This window comes from Phaethon aethereus (assembly GCF_964289735.1).
Source record: "Phaethon aethereus genome assembly, chromosome: 17".
In the NCBI taxonomy this organism is placed as follows: domain Eukaryota; kingdom Metazoa; phylum Chordata; class Aves; order Phaethontiformes; family Phaethontidae; genus Phaethon; species Phaethon aethereus.
In genome coordinates this window covers 10,390,719-10,408,011 of record NC_138593.1, presented here as the reverse complement: position 1 = coordinate 10,408,011, position 17,293 = coordinate 10,390,719, and the positions used below count along the sequence as shown (strand labels likewise).

Sequence of the window (17,293 nt, the reverse complement as noted above, 5' to 3'; positions counted from 1 at the left end):
AGCTACTGCTTCTCCTATATAAGTAGCATCAAGGATGACTAATTATTTCTAGCCACAGTCTGAAGTGTTGTATTTCCCACGATTTCAGATCTTTCCCCACAGGGAGGTTGTACACAGCAATGCTGAGGCATTAAAAGGATGCATCATTTCAAACAAAATTATGTCTTTCAGAAGATAACCAAGTTGAGCACTGAACTCATTTTTGTTGACAAAACTGTAGCAGTCAACTCTTACCTGGGTCTAAACATGTAAATTTGCAGCACTCCTTAGGGTCTTTGCGATACTGCTGACACCCCTGGGGCCGTTCACACAAAGCAGCCACACACATTTCAGGTTCACCGTTGTGACATGTGCAGCTCAAACAGGGATCGTTCCCTTTTGGAGTGAAATAGTAGCCTTCATCGACAATGTTGTCTTTGATATCAACGCAAGTCTGGCCTAAAACAGAAACGCACATCAATATCCAAGTGCCTGGGAGCCTGCCAGACAGAAGCCCAGTTTATTCTGTTACATTAAGTGATTTGTAAACATAAGTAGACCACCAGTTAAAAGCAACGCCTTCACATTAAAGCAACTTTGAAAAGGGATCTCCAAGGAGCCAGGAAGATAATGGATACTCTGGAGGCACGCAGGGATGATTTATTGCTCAAAATTGACAAAGTGAGTTCTAAGTATTTAATGGAGTTGACACACTTCCAGGCATCCTCTCCAAGACACAGGAAGGCAAGTGGTCTGAGAAGTTTAAACTTTACTGCCAATGCCTGCTGCAGCTCCCTCCCTCTCTCCTGGTACTTAGGAAAAGCTGGATCTTCTCTGGACCAAACCTGAAGGACATTCCTAACAGGCCAGGCCTAAAAAAGGAATCCAGGCAATAGTACTCCCACTGCCCTGGCTACACCTTGATCCCTACCCAGCGGGGGAAGTTTAGGCGTCTTCTTTCCACTGTCATTTCCTCCCACTGACCTAAAGGCAGGTACCAAAACCAGAGAGAGGGAACACAGACAGCACTGGGACCTGCCAGCTGAAGCAAGTGCTCAGGGAGGGTGGCCTGCCCCCTCCATCCTACACACAGATGAGCTGTGAGGGTCCACAGGAAAGTTCAGACTGGAGGAGACATGAGGAGGTCTCCAGCTCAAGCTCCTGCTCAAAGCAGGATCAGCTATGACATCCCAACAGGCTGCTCAGGGTTTTATCTAATCTGGGCATTAAAACCTCCAAGAATAGAGGTTGCACAACCTCGCTGGGAGTCTGTTCCACCCTTGACTACCCTCATAATTAAACGGTTTTCCCTGGCATCAATTCAAATCTCTTGTTTCAACTTAACACCCCTTGACTCCTGCCCACGCACCACTGTAAAGAGCTTGGCTCCATCTTCTTGATAACCTCCTTGTAAGTACTATCTGCTATCAGGTCTCCTGGAAGTCTTCCCTTCTCCGGGCTGAAGGAGCCCCATTCCCACTGTCTCACCTCAAAGGACAGGCGCTTCAGCCCACACCACCATCTTGCTGGCCCCCACTGAATCTGCCTCAATTTGATAAGGTCCTGTCAATTTTCTTGCACTGCAAGGCCTGAAATTGGACACAGCATTCTTCTGCTCAACTTACACATCTGATGCCCTCACCCTCTGGTTAATATCTTGACAGAGCTATTGCCTTTCTTACAACATCATCCCAAAAACATGACCATCTTTTGATCATCATTTTGACTAAACACATGTCTTTCAATATTAGATTCCAAGATTTTATTACATCAAGGTAGACAAGGCAATATCCAGTCTTCCTAATTTTCAATATTTCAGGTGCAAAAGCAGGCAAAAGGGCTGAATTTTCCTCCCTTGCCATTCTGTAAGTCTTTTTCCTGCTTTAAAGAAAAGCAAACAAGAAAAACTTCAAGAACTGCAGTAAAAGTTCAACAACTTTTCTCCTTCTTGCAAAGAAGCATCATGTCTATCGGGTATCTTAAATACTACCCGGAAATACTGCCGACACCTCTGTTGGTATAAAGCCTCTCGGAGTAAAGAAATGCAAGATACAGAATGAAAGCCATTTTCTCACACTTTAAGTCAGCAGCTCCACTTGCTCCCCCCCCAGTTCTAATAATTGGCTGGAAAGAATTTAATAGAATTTGCTATATTCAAAATAAACCACAAATAAGTGTTTCCTCATTTTCATGTGAAGTTAATAGTTTAAGAGTGATATTTACTAATAAGATGTTGTTGGTTTTGTTTTTTTTTTACTTCTCTTTTTCCAAGTATACTTTATTTTGGGGCTGATAAAGCTACTTAATTTTTTAGGGAAAATCTGTACTGTGGCTGACCACCACACATTATGATGCTTTTATTTATTTAAACCGAGCAGAAATTTAACTTCCCCCCACCTTTTTTTTAATTCACTGGGCAAAAGGTAAAAAAGATAACCAACCAATTTCCCCATATTTGTTATATGCATATTTAAACACACCACACAGTTAACAGTGAACTAAAACCAACTTACTCCTTTTGCAGAGGAATGAAGATTTCTCATAGCAGTTTTCAGCATACCAGCTGTGTAAACCATGGTGCCGAAGGGTAGGAAAATGGAAACATTGAAGCTGTGCACAAAGTACGTTTTCATTTTCAGACATAGCCGTACCAAAGATAGGGTCAGGGGGTAAAAATACTTCTGAAGAGCCTAGAACAAGATGCATTGGTATAAGCAGCCTGCGGGCATGCAAAGCTTTAGAAAGACTGTAATGTCACTCATTTCATGCACACCAACCCTGCTACAAGGCTACTGTCCTGTAGCTTTAGCTTCCATTAGCAACATTCCTCTAGGGGAAGCAAACAGCAGGGACAGAATGGGTGAATCCCAGAGAGAAGAGGCTGCTGTTTTCAAAGTACAGGGTAATTTCGGCATTCTGCACCAGCAGGGGTGACGTTCTGGCATCTCTACAAGTGCTGCCTTCCAGAGTCCCATGGGGTTTGCCTGCCAGTTCTTATGCGCCCCTTCAAACAACGCTGAGTTTGGCCACGCTTGCTACTTGGTGGAGCAAGAACCTGTACCAGTCTTGTACCTGGCACTCCAAGCACCTACTAGTGCCTCCAAAGATGCGTGTACATCTATCCTGCGCGGCGCGCTGCAGAGCTGCTCCCCGCGTCGCATGCCGCTCATTCAGAGTGCAGACCAGCGCTAAGCCGAGAACAAGGCTGCGACGCAGCTTCTGCTGCTGCAGTGGTGGTATGGACTATTTGGTCCTCCCAACTACATAATTGCTAAAAGACTGTATTGTGATGGGTTCCAAACAGTGCAAAAGGTGTTGAGGGCATTTTATAACTTTTAAAATGTTGTTTCTGACCAGTATCTCGCTTCACTGTTAGATCTGCTGGTATGCAAAGTTGCAGAGATTAATGGGAGACCAACACTGAGCAGTTGTGAAAATCAGCCTTTTTTATATGTTTTCAGAAGCCTACTTTCCAAATCCGTGTGCAAACATTGATTTTAACAGCTCTTGCAGTTTGCATGTTACACATGATATGTGTATGTTCTGATATGATGGTCCTTTCAAACACTGTTAGCTATTTTTTTTGTTTATTTTTTTTTAAATGCAACTAGGTTCTGCTATCATTTTTTTGAGGGCTTATCTTCCGCATCTCCCAATAATGGATTAAAGCTTACAAGTTATAGGACCCTAGACCACTTTTCAAACAGATGCTAGGAATTCAGAGTCTGCCTCACTACAAGTCAATGAAGCTTAAGTAAAGTTTTTCAGAAGTTACTGCACGCTACTATGTACTACTACTATGTACTTTATTTCATATAAGTACACCTTTATTAAATAGAAAGCTTGCAAACAAAATAATATGATATTGAGAAGGCTTAAATTTATATAATGCATCAAATTAAATAAAACTTAGGATAAAAGCAGGTATTATGATTTTTCAATGTCTCAGTGGTTGTAAACACACTGTCAGCAGATGGCAGTGCAGTCAACTTTCCAAAGAGCAAAGAAAGGTCCTTTTAAGGAGAATGTTGTGGGCTTTTTTTCTTGGGCTTCACAGGAGAAACATGCCTATATAGACACTTTTGACCAGAAATCCCTATTATGAGAAAAAGTTGGACTTTCCTCCCTCCCTTTCCCTCCTGTCCAAAGACATCTTTAGGTGCTTTAAGGAACTACTGAAAACATTCACTGCCTCCACAAGAAGGAGCAGTTTCCTCTGAATATTCAGTCAACTCTGTTCACATAAATAACAGAAGAAACCAATACTTTTGTGCATGGCAGCACAGTAAACAAGTACTGTCATTAGAAAACTATGCAGGGTTCTACTACTCATGGGTCAAAGGAAGTATTTTTCAAGACCCAACCATTTAGCAAAATTACGTTCATAATTATGTATCCGTACCTAATGGACAGTTTTCATTACAGATTTTCCATTACTGAAAGCTGTATATGAGAAGAAAAATATTCAGATTAGCTTTCAAATGCTACACTGGAATTCACAGTGCTGATGCTTAAAAAAAAACCCACCCTTTTTTTTAAATTTGCCAGTACCTAAACTAGTACAGCATTTAGATGATCAATTCTACACATAAGAGTTTATATAATGACTTTAAGATTAACTAATCCTTCAACTGAATTAGTTAAAAGGTATAGAAACATAACTTTGCATTTTCAGCAGAGGGAGCTGCTTCTTTTGCAATTGAAAAAGTTCAGCCAGTGATGCCTATCAGATTAATGTTCAGTTTTTCATATAAACTGGGATTTATTTCTAGGATTAAGCAAATTTTGTCTTTTTTTTTTTAATTAAACTATCTGAAGTGCTTTCAAATGAAAAAAATCTGGGTAACTCCGCAAAACTCAAGGTTTTTTAAGTATATAAAAATCTACCGATTTTTAAGAAGCTACCCCCCCAAATATCCTACACTAGTCTGTGCAAATACAAGAATCATGAATCAACAGTTCATCTAGACATTCACCACAAAGAGCGAGAAATTACAGAATAATTTCCTTTTCCACAGCTTAATCAAGGGGAATGCCCAAATAAACTAAAAACCATGTTCTTTCCACAGGATGTCAATGTGAAAAACTATGAAATTTCTTACACTTGAAAATAAGATGTGTATCGAGTATCTTGCATCTTAATACTGTAAAGCAAAGCAGTTTCCCTACACTATTTCACATTATCACTGAGAGAAGTGATGTCATTCTTGCAAATAATATTCATGCTTTAAGGTAGTTTCCATGGACCATTTAAGTAATAATTTGAGAGGCCTACCTTTATAAGCTACTTCCCAGTGACCTTCTAGAGAGTGATTTCGATTGGTGATCACATACTGATATCCAACCCAGAACCTAAAAAAAAAGTTAGATTCTAAAGACAAAAGCCAAAAAAACATACTAACAAATTAAAATAAATTACACAGAACCTTCCAATACTTAAAAGCTAACTTTCAAAACTTTCTGACGATTTTTTTCCTTAACATTTCAGCTCATATGCTGGCAATGTAGAGAGAAAGACTACAGTTGTGGAATGGAGGAAAATACTTGATAGTTTTCTATGTTTACAAATGGTAACTCACCATGTCTTTTATTTCTATTCATAATAAGCATCTTATTCTGTTATGGCAGCACTTCAGTATCTCGGCAGCACTTCAGTATCTCGAACACGAAAACCACATCCAGAAGTCAAATATTTTATAAACATATACAACTTATGTCAGACTGTTCCAGATCAAACCATCTAACTCTCCAGAGACAAAGATACACCATTACTGAACCACTCCTGGTGATTTGTCATGGCAGCCCATGAGACTGACAAAAAGCCCACAGACAAAAAAAAAAGGGAATTGTATTTGTTGTGAACTAACAGAATGAAATATCTAAAGCCACCAGAACATAGTTCTTGCAATTCAAAATGGCTTTACTTCATTCTTATCTCAAACTTGCAGCCTTTATTAGAGCTACTGGTACTTAATGGAAACAAAAATTCTGCTGAAAAAAATTAAAGAATTATTTCTATACAAGGTAGTGTAGCAGTACATCATTGTAAAATCCATCTTCTCTGTTGCAGTTCAAGAAAACTAGCACGTCGCCGAGACAGACTGAAGATAAAAAGACGCTGTTGAATTGTAGCCTATCTGTTAATGTTAATTAAAACATAAAACAGAGATGGCCACCGCCAAACAATCAACCAGCATGGTCATACTAGGTTATTAACCTGAAGTCAATTTTACCATTAGATTTTCTAAGCAAACTGAGCTACCAGCATTTGTATCACACAGAAACCACTCTCATGTAATATGAGATCTTTTGTCCTTTCCTTCCTACTCACCGACGCTGGTCTTTCCTTACAAATGTTTTTTCTTCCAAGTCCCACTCCTGTGCCAGGATAAACCTTAGCTCCTGGTCTGCGGTGAAGGTGGCGAGGGATCCATTCACCCGCTGACATGTCTGCACTGCATCCCAGTAGTTCTCCCCATTTAAGTACACTCTGTAACAGCTGGCTGTGCCCTCATAGTGGTGCCATCCTGTTGGGCACTTTCCTAGGAAACATGAAGAATAGAAGGGAAACCGTTCCCCCCAAATTAGGATCTTCAAGATAACGTATCCTAATCAGTTTAGGACAATGCAACACATAATCACTTGGATGTGTACGCACAACGTACTGCATATACTTCACCTCACCAGGAAGAGATGCATGCATTACAGATCACAGAAGGCTTACTTTGCTACGCCTTTTGATAAAGGAATTTTTTTAAATATATTTAAAAAGGTGCAACTCTACTTAGTAATGTTTCATTGCACTGTGACAGCCTTTAAAGTCTTTAATTAAGACTGATGATCTACTGTGGAAGATATTTCCCTGCATACCTTTATAAATCCAATCAGTTCGATAAATCCAAGTCAAAACAAGCAGCAAGAAGCAGGAAGAAAAAACCAGAGGTGGCCAATTTAATGATTCTATCTTTCTATTAGGTGGTTAGCAATACATCCAACTTGCTGTGAAGTTTTCAACCTACTTTTACAAATAGTATTCACATAATCCTGCTCCCATAGTCAATCACTAAAGACTACGGGGGTTCTAAGGCAATTGCTGTTTGCTTTGGGAAAACATTACTGCAAAGTGGATCTTTAGGAAGTAAGAAGGTGATGGCGTGAACTGCTGTCTCTGCTTTCTCTCAGTTAACTCAATTGAGGGAATATGCAACAAAAGCCTTGAGGCATTCCTGAATTAAACAGGCCCATGGGCTTTTGACTGGAATTCTTGGGGGCAATGGGTAACTAATAGAGAGAATCAGAGACAGGCAGATGAAATTTAAAAACGCACATGAAATATGATTTTACCACCTGCATTTGCAGTATTAATTTTGCACAACACCCAAGAAAGGAACTTCAAATTCACAAACTGTTTTATGTTCATTGCATGCATTCACAGAGTTCCTGTTCTCAAGTCTCTTTATTTCCTTCAGAAACAGTGACCTTTATCATCAAATAATGATATACAAACTTAGATTTTAAGCCCTTTAATTAAGTATTTGTCCTTATTCTCCATTTATATGGGATCTTTTAAGATCCACTGTTCACACCACTAAGATGAGACAGAATACAGAATCAATCAGACTGCAGAGCATATTAGATATTGCTGTATCAATTTCTAAATTGCTTTATTGTCCTCTATAAAATCTTACTAACATAATTTAGCTACTGGAATCCACGACAGATCAAAATACCTATTTTAATAAGCATTTTTGTCCTAAAAACAAACAAACAAAAAAATCAAATAGGTGAGTTTTTACTTTTGCTTATCACTTGTCTTTTTTCAGAAGATCACCATAGTCCAAAGCAATCATTCCCAATTACTGCCATACTGTCTTCCCCCCATGTCCTCTTCCCAACCCCCCATGTCCCATCCCTCCCTCCAAGGCTAATCAGTGCTGTCTCATATTCCCAAATCCCTGGATGATCCCTGGAGCACAAAGGGAATCAAGATAAATTGGCTGATAAGGGAGAAGGCAGGGGAGACTTAGATGTTTTGGGACTGGAGAGATTCAGAGGCAACAGTCACTGTGAGCTACAATCAGTGGGAAGGACATTTGCAGAACATTTATAATGCTTTAAATAAGGCTGGGACGAGGATGCCGGCAGTGGCACTAGCAGTGCTGCAGCTGAGAGGGTAGGATGACATTGAAGTGATATTTTTGAAGAATCCTGACTGATTGATGGGAGTAACACGGCAAAACGCATTCAAGTGCTACATACTTCCTTGACAGACATCATCTTCAGAGAAGAATTTCCTTAAGTTCCCCATGCCCTAAAGAATACTTTTCCTATCAAAAAGGATACAAAACTCACAACATCAGAGATGCACTTAATTAACTAATAATAATGCAGTGTCTTTAAGATCATCTCCAAAATTACTTCAATCAAAAGCAATCAATTTTGTTTTCCCCCCATTTTCCAGGGGAACAAACCTACATGCAAGCTCACATAAAGAGACAAGGGCTAGATTATCTATCCCACTGCAGGTTGAAACCATCAATTAAACCATGGGTTTAGTTTTCTGTAATTGCAATGAGTTATAACAGAAAATTGCAACTCTGGTTTCACAAAAATGGGATTACTAGGGAAGTAGAATTCCTTGCACATATTGGCCTGCTATATAAACTACGCAATATAACAGGGCGTATATAAAAGAAATGTACAAAAACCTTAAAAAAAAAAATCACTGCACATTAATGAAACCTAGTCAGAAAGCTATGCAAGGAAAAAAATCTATTAATTCTCCTTAAAAAAAAAAGCCTAAATTACTAAATTAGTTAGAAGAAAGATGGCCCAGATTTCCCAGTCTGCAACTTACTGCTAAATCGGACAGGCTGTGCCACATTGACAGTGTGAAAGCGGGTTGTCTCTCCTCCTCTCCCTCGATTGTGCCTGGAGTCCACATTCTCCTTCCCATGGTAAGTTCGCTGGTCCCCTGTCAAGCCTGGGGACCAGAAGGAACAGTCAGTAGTGGTGAAAAAAATGCAAGCAAAGGCGGATTTCATTTTATTAAACGTTCTCTGGGTTTTAATTCAAGACATATAGTAAGTAACCTAGTCAGGTGAACAAAGCTGGTAGATCCCTGCAATAGCAGCTGGGCCATTTTACACAGTACGTAACCGAAATATCTACAACTGAAAAGAACCAACAAGCCATTACACAAGTCTTGCAGAGTAAGCTAAATATTTTGGCAGACTCTCAACAGCCTGCAGTTGTATACAGGACTTGATGCTCATCATTTCGATTGCTGCAGCAAATACATCATCTCCAAGTGCATTTTACCCATTCCTGTTTACAGAACTACCCACTCTCCAACTGCTTCATTTCTCAGTTGTGTGTTCAAGGATGTAAGACAACTTCTCCAATACATCTTCCAACACATTCTCCAAGATCTGGGACAAAATTAAAACCACGAAAGGAAACCTATCTTTAGCCAGAAGAATGAGTTTTTTTATTCACTCTCAAGCTTCTAAAGGAAACAGTAGTTCATTATTTCTGAAACAAAAAAAATACATCCTTATCCCAGAGTCAGGGCTTCTAAAAGGCATACGTGACAACTGGATTCAATAACTTAGGAAGAACGCAGTGCAAAGTATTATCCCAGAAAAGGGGCTGAGGGGCTGGGGGGGGGCTCCACATGTCTACCAGGAGTAAATAAGGAGCACACAGTTCAGGCAGAGATGCTGCTGGATGGGCCATAGCCAGCAAAACTAGCAAAATCTTAAGTAGGAAGGCTGGCATGGCAGTGGGGAGGAACCTTTGAGAAAGACAGAGATGAGCACCAAGAAAGTTTAATCTGGAAACAAGGGATTAACCTTAAAAAGGGAAAAATTAAGAACCCAAGAATGTAAGCATTAGAAATATCTACTAATATGTTATTTAATACTACCAGATGTTATTAGAGTTTAACCAGCACAAAGAGCTACGCAGACATTCATTTCTACATTAAAAAATCAGCTTATTTTCCTTTAAAGGTGATTAGCTCTATTTAGCCTAGCTAAACCAAATAAACCAGTCATGGTCCCAAATAAAGAGGAACTACATAGTCTTCTTCAACAGGTTTCACTGTTGAAGAAGAAATGTTTTCGAACCTTTGTCAATAAAGCTTCCTCCTTTCAGACTATCTTTAAAAAGCAAGAAGTCCACAGCAATTTCACGATAACTTAAACACAGAGTTGGAGACTGTTTGGTGTATTACCTGGGGGGAAAGACCTACAGAAGATCCACCGTCAAACAATGCGCTCCTTGGACAAATGTTAGTACCAATGAGAAAAAAAAAAAAAAAAATCACTTGCTGGAGCCCAGGAATAGCAGAGTAGCTTTGCATTCATCTGGCTCTAGCATACTGAGTTTGCCCTGGGTTAATGGGATAAGCAAGGGATATTTAATTATCACGTTATCCTAGGAATTACATGTCTATAGAGATCACCCATTAAGAAATCACTGTGCATAATACACTCATATGGCTTTACAGAAATAAAGTAGTGATTCTACTGTTCAATATTAGAATACACTATTTATCACAGGCAAGAAGTTAGTGCCAAGAAATTCAGTTACCACACATTTCAAAGGACACAAAATGGTAAAATAATTTGACAGTGAAGATCACTGAATATTTTTTATTACTTTAAAGACCAATCTATTTTTAGTTTTAGAATCTGACTGTTCTTAATCCTGATGGTTCCATAGCAGTATTTACACTATGATTTTCAGAGCGATATTGAGGCACTAAAAAAACAAATCTTGAATTATAGTAAGACTGTAAAAATAACACTAAAGTAGAATGTTTTATCAAAGATGAACTGAGCTCAGCACGGGAAGCTCTATTTTTCCATGGCATTAAATGGTAACAAGTAAACCCAAAGAACCGGTAAGAACCAAACGCACAAAGAATTAGTTCCCTTTCAGAGCAGATGCAACACCATATGGCTGACCCTCCATGGCTAAAGAGAACGCCTACGAGGACTTAACAATTTACCTCCCCTGGGAATAAAACAGAAGTTCACAGGTTTTAACATGTGAGGTTAAGAAAGGGTTACTTGGGCTAAAATCTTAAATTGACAGAATTTATGCCAGATGCTTTGAAAAACAGCTACACAGATCCCACACAAAGCAAGTTCAATCAGTCCTCACCCAGGAAGCAGGACACTCATTCCTTCCTCAGCATCTGCCCGTGTCAGCAGACTCACCGCTGAAACCAGGCAGGGCTGAAGAGGCAGAAAGCAGCCACCACAAGTCACTTCTCCTTCAAGCCCAACATTGTCAGCTGCTTAATAAACTGGAGCTCTTCAAATATCAAATTGCTTCTGTTTGACCTGAATTTTCAGTCTCTGAGAAAAGCAATGATGACAAGTTTTTCCAGGGCAATAAAGAAAGCGATGCTAACAAGCCTCTAAGTCACTTGACTGCCATGAAAAGCCACTGCAGATTCTGGTGGCAAAGGTGTAATTGGACTGGGCTTCTATTGTACTTTTTCAATACTCTGCAGAAGAATTTTCTATGTACCTTGCTGTTGCTGCTTCCTTTATAAAAATATTTTTATCATTATAAATAAAGTAATAGTGCCATGGACTAAGCTTTAAGATAACAACCTAAGCCAGAAGATCACAACCTAACCATGTTTGAGTGTTTCAGAAAGGGAAAGCCATCATTTTTACTGCAGGTGTCCATACTTAATATTCTGAAAGTGAACAAAAACCCAAGTAGTGCAAATGGAACGTGAGCTGAGACCACACAAAAGTGAGAACTGGCACCAGCTGAGGCAGGAACAGGCTGGAACGTTACACATGCCAAACAGCACCACATGGGGGAACAAACACAACACCGAATGGAAAACTGCGTTCAGAGAGCTAGAAGAGAAACTGCCATCTACCACACATGCCGAGGTCTGCTTTGCACCAAGAAAAGGGCAGGTGGAGAGAAGACTGCCTGTAATATAGAGAGGTCCTGGTAGGGTCAGGACTCATAAAAGGGTGAATATTGGGATTTGGGGAGTTGAACTGGTTTCTAGAGTTGTTGTGTCACAGATACACCAAATTCTTCACAAGGGTGGATGTCCTATGTCAAATTACACCAGAATTAAACTGTTTGTGAAGCAGCCAGGTCTTGCCATATATTATTTGTTCCAAGATTTGAGTTGCTCCTGTTTAAACACACAGATTCCCAAAATTTACATTAAAAGCTGCCTTGACCCCTAAGCTTCAAATTTTCTGTCCAGCGTATTACCTGGTAAAAGCTTGGAGAGCTTTTAATTCCACCTGGTAATTTGAGGAGAGAGAATTTCAGGATTAAATCCAGTTTTGTGCAGCTCCACACTTTGCATTATCAACGTATTATGCTAGGAAATAGATGCCAACCAAGAACAGCATCATGCTGATGATGTGCATGTTGGTGTGCATGTTATTCAACGTAACAGTAAAGAGCTTATAACTTAAACACCAAAAAATAGGGTAAAAAGGATGCGTTATACAGGAGTTCAGCAAGGGCTCAGGAAAGGTGTGAAAATGATCTGAGATTTTTATTATCTAGGTTTAAAAAAGGAGATGTACTAAAAAGCACACAAATGTCAACACTCACTTCAGCCAAACACAATATCCTTGGCAAAACAAAACACAAAGCTGTTTATGATCACTGCAAAACAGTGTGCTGCAGCCGATGCTTTACCAGTTACTGGCCATACCTTCAGCTGGCTCCACAAAGCAGGCTTTACAGACTCAAAGATGATATAGTGTGTATGTACTAAGGCAAGTGACCTCCAAGTCTGCACATTTCTTCCTGATACAGTATCTGGGGAAGTCCTTAAGAACAGCATACAAGATGACGTTGTTCAAGATCAGCATCTGCAGTTAGCTTCCTAGCAAGATTGTTTCTGTATGAAATTAGGCTCCCAACCTCAGCATAAAAACATGTAAAAAAATCATTCTGTTTGCCATGGAACTGCAGGGCAGCTCATACTACTTACTTCTGCTAGGCACTGCTTGCAACTGCTCACCAGGATGGCCAGCGGTCCAGTGTCGATTGTGGCCTCAGGCTCAGAGGGGAAAAAAAACCCCCTAAGAATTCATCTCGTTGAAACTTTACAGTGTTCTTGTTTCTGACCAAGTAGGTCTAGAAAACAGTACTGAGAAATACCTTCTAAAAGAAGAATGTGGCATTAGGCAAGGGTGTCCACTACAGGGTGAGCTGAAGGTTTTCAAATTCAGATGCTGGGAGAAGCCCAAGGACAGATGACAGCACAATCTGATCACTTATTCCTGGGACAAACTTTTTTTTTTTTTTTAATAGATAAACGAAGGCAACAGAATGATCAACAATATAATTGCAAGCTGCAAGACTGGTATCAACAAGATTTATAAAAGGCACTGGAATTTAAGAAATCCATTCTCTGTTCATACATAACAGAAACAAACATCAAGCCTGTAGCATAAGATCAAAACATAGGTAAACAGCCAGAGCTGTACTAAAACCTGCTCCACTCGTACTGCTGAAAATGAGTTTTGACTGGAAGGCCTGCAGAGAAGGTAGTGTATTTGGAGGGGCTACTCCAATATTCTTGTAGAAGCAAAGCTGAAAATCCAATGAGCAGTAAAAGGCAAACTGCAGAGCCGTTCCTTCTTATGGGTTTAAATACAGAACTTTTATAAAAAGTGGAAAAATTATGTAACTACTTTGATTACTTGTATAGAAACCTAAGAGGAAGTGACTAGAAACAATAAATTCCCATTGTAAAAAGCCCATGTTTAAGATATTAATGCCTGTTTCTACCATTTCACAGAATACACCACTTTGGGACAAACTATTTTTAGGATCAGTTACTGTAGATATGGAACTGCACACAAATGTCATGAGTCTCCACTGCTTAAGAAGAGAGTTGCAAGCAGATGCTACATAAACCCTCCCAGCAATTTTTAGGATGCTCACAAGAGCAAGCAGCTGACAGTTTTAGTTCTGACCAGTTTTAGTCTGATTGTCAATGAATTAATGTCTTACCTAATTGTGTTCTGAAAACAATGCCAGAAGAAATTATTCTAAAACCAAAGTCTTAGGGATTGGGGTGTTTCTAGTACTTCAGGTAACACACGATTCCCAACTACTTTATTAATTAATGATCCTCTTGTTTTAATAGGAGCTTTGTTACTAACATGAATGAAACCAGGCCTAAAAAAGGTGAACTAAATCAACAGTGCAAATAAATAGCTTTGTATCAAACCTTTGAAAATACCAACATGACTAAGTAGTCACTGAAACACACCTTCGTTATCACCACAAAACCCTAATTCACGGCCATTGATCTTTTCCGAGTTGCTCATGTTGGAGTGTGCCATTAGTAGCTCTAAGGCTGAAAAGTAACAAGCTTCTCAACCAGATTCAGAGCCTTTTCTTGCAAGCTTTCTTTTCATGCTTCAGAGAGTTTTCATACCTTTTAATTTAAAGATATTTTAATTCTCCAAGTTTCACAAGTCCAGGTGGCTTCACTAACTAGTTCTTTTAGTGTTCAGTCTGCTTTTATTGAAGTTAAGAACCTTAATTAAAAAGTATTTAAATTTAGCTGAATCATCTCATGATTGCTCATCTAAATTCAAAGGTATTTTCTAAAGTTAAAGCTGCATCATTTCTTCTTAATTCAGTGGCCAAAGAAGAAAGTTATTACTCCTGAGTATGACTATGTGCTACTAGTATTACTACTATTAGCTCCCCAGTCAACATCCCAGGACTTAGTCCCTCCTATGACTGGTCAAATATGTATTGCTTTCCACAATGTAAGAAAACTGTGCTCTTCCACACTTATTCTAGCCTCAGATTTACTTTCATTCATGCTATTTCTTTTTATACCCCAACACACCATTCGTATGCACACCAACTTGCTCTGATTCTTGACAGTTCCGAGTAACACATGGCCTTCAACATTCATTTCATGTCACAACACTATCCCACCAAACTTTTGTTACAGGTATAATAGAGTTTTTATATCCTACACCAGTAGTTCTTGTTCCTCTGGTTTGCTGGCTACACTCCTTGCATTACTGTGCAAATATCTCAGTTCTTTCATAAATGCCACACCCAGCATTCTGGCTGTTTTACTGAGCACAGCCTTTTCACCAATTACTTATCCAATTACTCTTCCCTTCGAATAGAATACTTTCCTTCTCTGTGCTGTCCATCATTTTCCCCTCTAGTATTCTTTATGTATGTTATTCTCCTCTTCCTGCATACAGGCATGGCAATGAATCAAGTCTCTCCCATGCATCTCCTTTTGTTTCTTAAGGTTTTTCTCATCATGTCAGGCCAGACAGTCCAATGAGACCTACACCCCAAACACAAAAGCAGAGCCTACCTACTGACAAGTATTATTTTCATAAAATCCTCTTCCTAGCCATATACCAAATATTCTTTGTAACTCCAGTCCTTAAGTGAAAGATCCTGCTGCATCCTCCATACAACAACTTAAATTGCTGACTAATACACTAGGCAAAAAGAAGATAAAAATACCATTTCCTACTAATATGGATTTTCTAATATTCCCATAAGTGAAGCCTTCAGTGCTGTTTGAGTAAATCCAAATACTGGCTCCTGAAAACATACGATTAAAAGAGTTTATGAAGAGTAAATACACCAGCTTGTTTGGCAGAACAAAGTTCTCCACTTAAGCACATGAAGCATAATCTGAACAGGGAGCAATAAAACAAGCACTCTACCTAAGTCCAACGGTGTCACAGTTTGAGTGATACACTCGTACAACCAAAACAGTAATTCCAATTTAACCGCAGGCCTATGTGTCATTTTAGTTTAATTGCAACACGATTTTTTCCTTGTCATGAAAGTCTTTTTAGACTACAAACTCTCCTCACCTCCAGCATGACCTACTCAGACACTAAGAATGGAAGAGTAATTCAGACAAGCGAAAAACTGTTTGGAGCATTAGCTGCACAAAATTAAGGGAAGACAACTCAACGTTTGTTAATAACGGGTACATTTCTACCAAACAATCTCCACTTTCAAATAAAAATAAGCAAGTGACCTTAAAAAGAAGAGTCAAAATATTGCTGCAAAACAAGTCAACACTGGTATGAACAGCCTTCTCAGCTTTACTTACCTGGACAGTCAACTTCATCACTCTCGTCCTCACAGGTGGGCCACCCATCACACTGCCAATTTGAAGGGATGCACTGGATGGTACCACTCCGACAGGCAAACTGCCCTGGGGTGCAGCGGAGCTCTAAGAAAGAAGAAAGTTGTGCTTTGTTTGAAGTGTTACTTATGCTTGTAAATCTATACATATATCAGTTGTCTGTCATGTAACATACTGCTGAAGTGCACTGGACAAAAGCTCGGAATAACTCAGCCTGTTAAAAACTCCTTAGTTTCAGATCACTCCCATGCTTTGAACTGCATGTTTGTGGTATTAATAGACCGGAGGGCCTGCTTCCAGTGCTTGGGAAAGAATTCTGTCAGGCATCTATAGTTAAAACTTCCTAACAAAGATACCATGTAAGGAGCTATCACCACAGCATTACCCATTTACTTCACAGAATAACAAAGGTTGGAAAGGACCTTCAAGATCATCAAGTCCAACCGTTAACCCAACGCCACCATGCCCCCTAAACCATGTCCTGAAGCGCCACGTCTACACGTTTTTTTAACACTTCCAGAGATGGCGACTCCACCACCTCCCTGGGCAGCTTGTTCCAATGCTTGACCACTCTCTCAGTGAAGAAATTTTTCCTAATATCCAATCTAAACCTCCCCTGGCATAACTTGAGGCCATTTCCTCTCGCCCTATCACTAGTTACTTGGGAAAAGAGACCAACACCCACCTCGCCACAACCCCCTTTCAGGTGGCTGTAGAGAGCGATAAGGTCTCCCCTCAGCCTTGTCTTCTCCAAACTGAACAACCCCAGTTCCCTCAACCGCTCCTCGTAAGACTTGTGCTCCAGACCCCTCAGCAGCTTCATTGCCCTTCTCTGGACACGCTCAAGCACCTCAGCATCCTTCTTGTAGTGAGGGGCCCAAAACTGAACACAACTGAACCGCTTCTGTGGGACTACTTGTTCGCTTTTCTCAGAACCAAAGTTCAACAAAAATATGCTATTGCGAGATTATGCAATAAATTCAAAAATCCTATTTCCATTCCAGTCATTATGTATGCCAGGACCCGCTAGACTTGCGCACATGTCCAGCCCGATTTAAAGCAGTTTCATAGAACTATTTGCAAAACAATTTCTATATCCACAAACCTGTTTTCACTTTCTAGCTTAAGCTCTTTTGTAGAATTTCT

At 39.7% G+C, this 17,293-nt stretch overlaps 1 protein-coding gene across 1 annotated transcript in view; it reads right to left on the bottom strand.

Annotated features, from left to right (window-relative positions):
- Positions 1–17,293, bottom strand: part of DGCR2 (DiGeorge syndrome critical region gene 2) — a gene marked incomplete at both ends in the record, with an annotated part of 42,999 nt that overhangs the window by 5,817 nt on the left and 19,889 nt on the right. The window contains 6 exons of the mRNA XM_082007505.1: positions 235–438; positions 2,493–2,669; positions 5,255–5,331; positions 6,311–6,521; positions 8,837–8,962; positions 16,112–16,234. Coding sequence (XP_081863631.1) covers positions 235–438; positions 2,493–2,669; positions 5,255–5,331; positions 6,311–6,521; positions 8,837–8,962; positions 16,112–16,234 — 918 coding nt within the window. The remainder of the gene's footprint in view (positions 1–234; positions 439–2,492; positions 2,670–5,254; positions 5,332–6,310; positions 6,522–8,836; positions 8,963–16,111; positions 16,235–17,293) is intronic.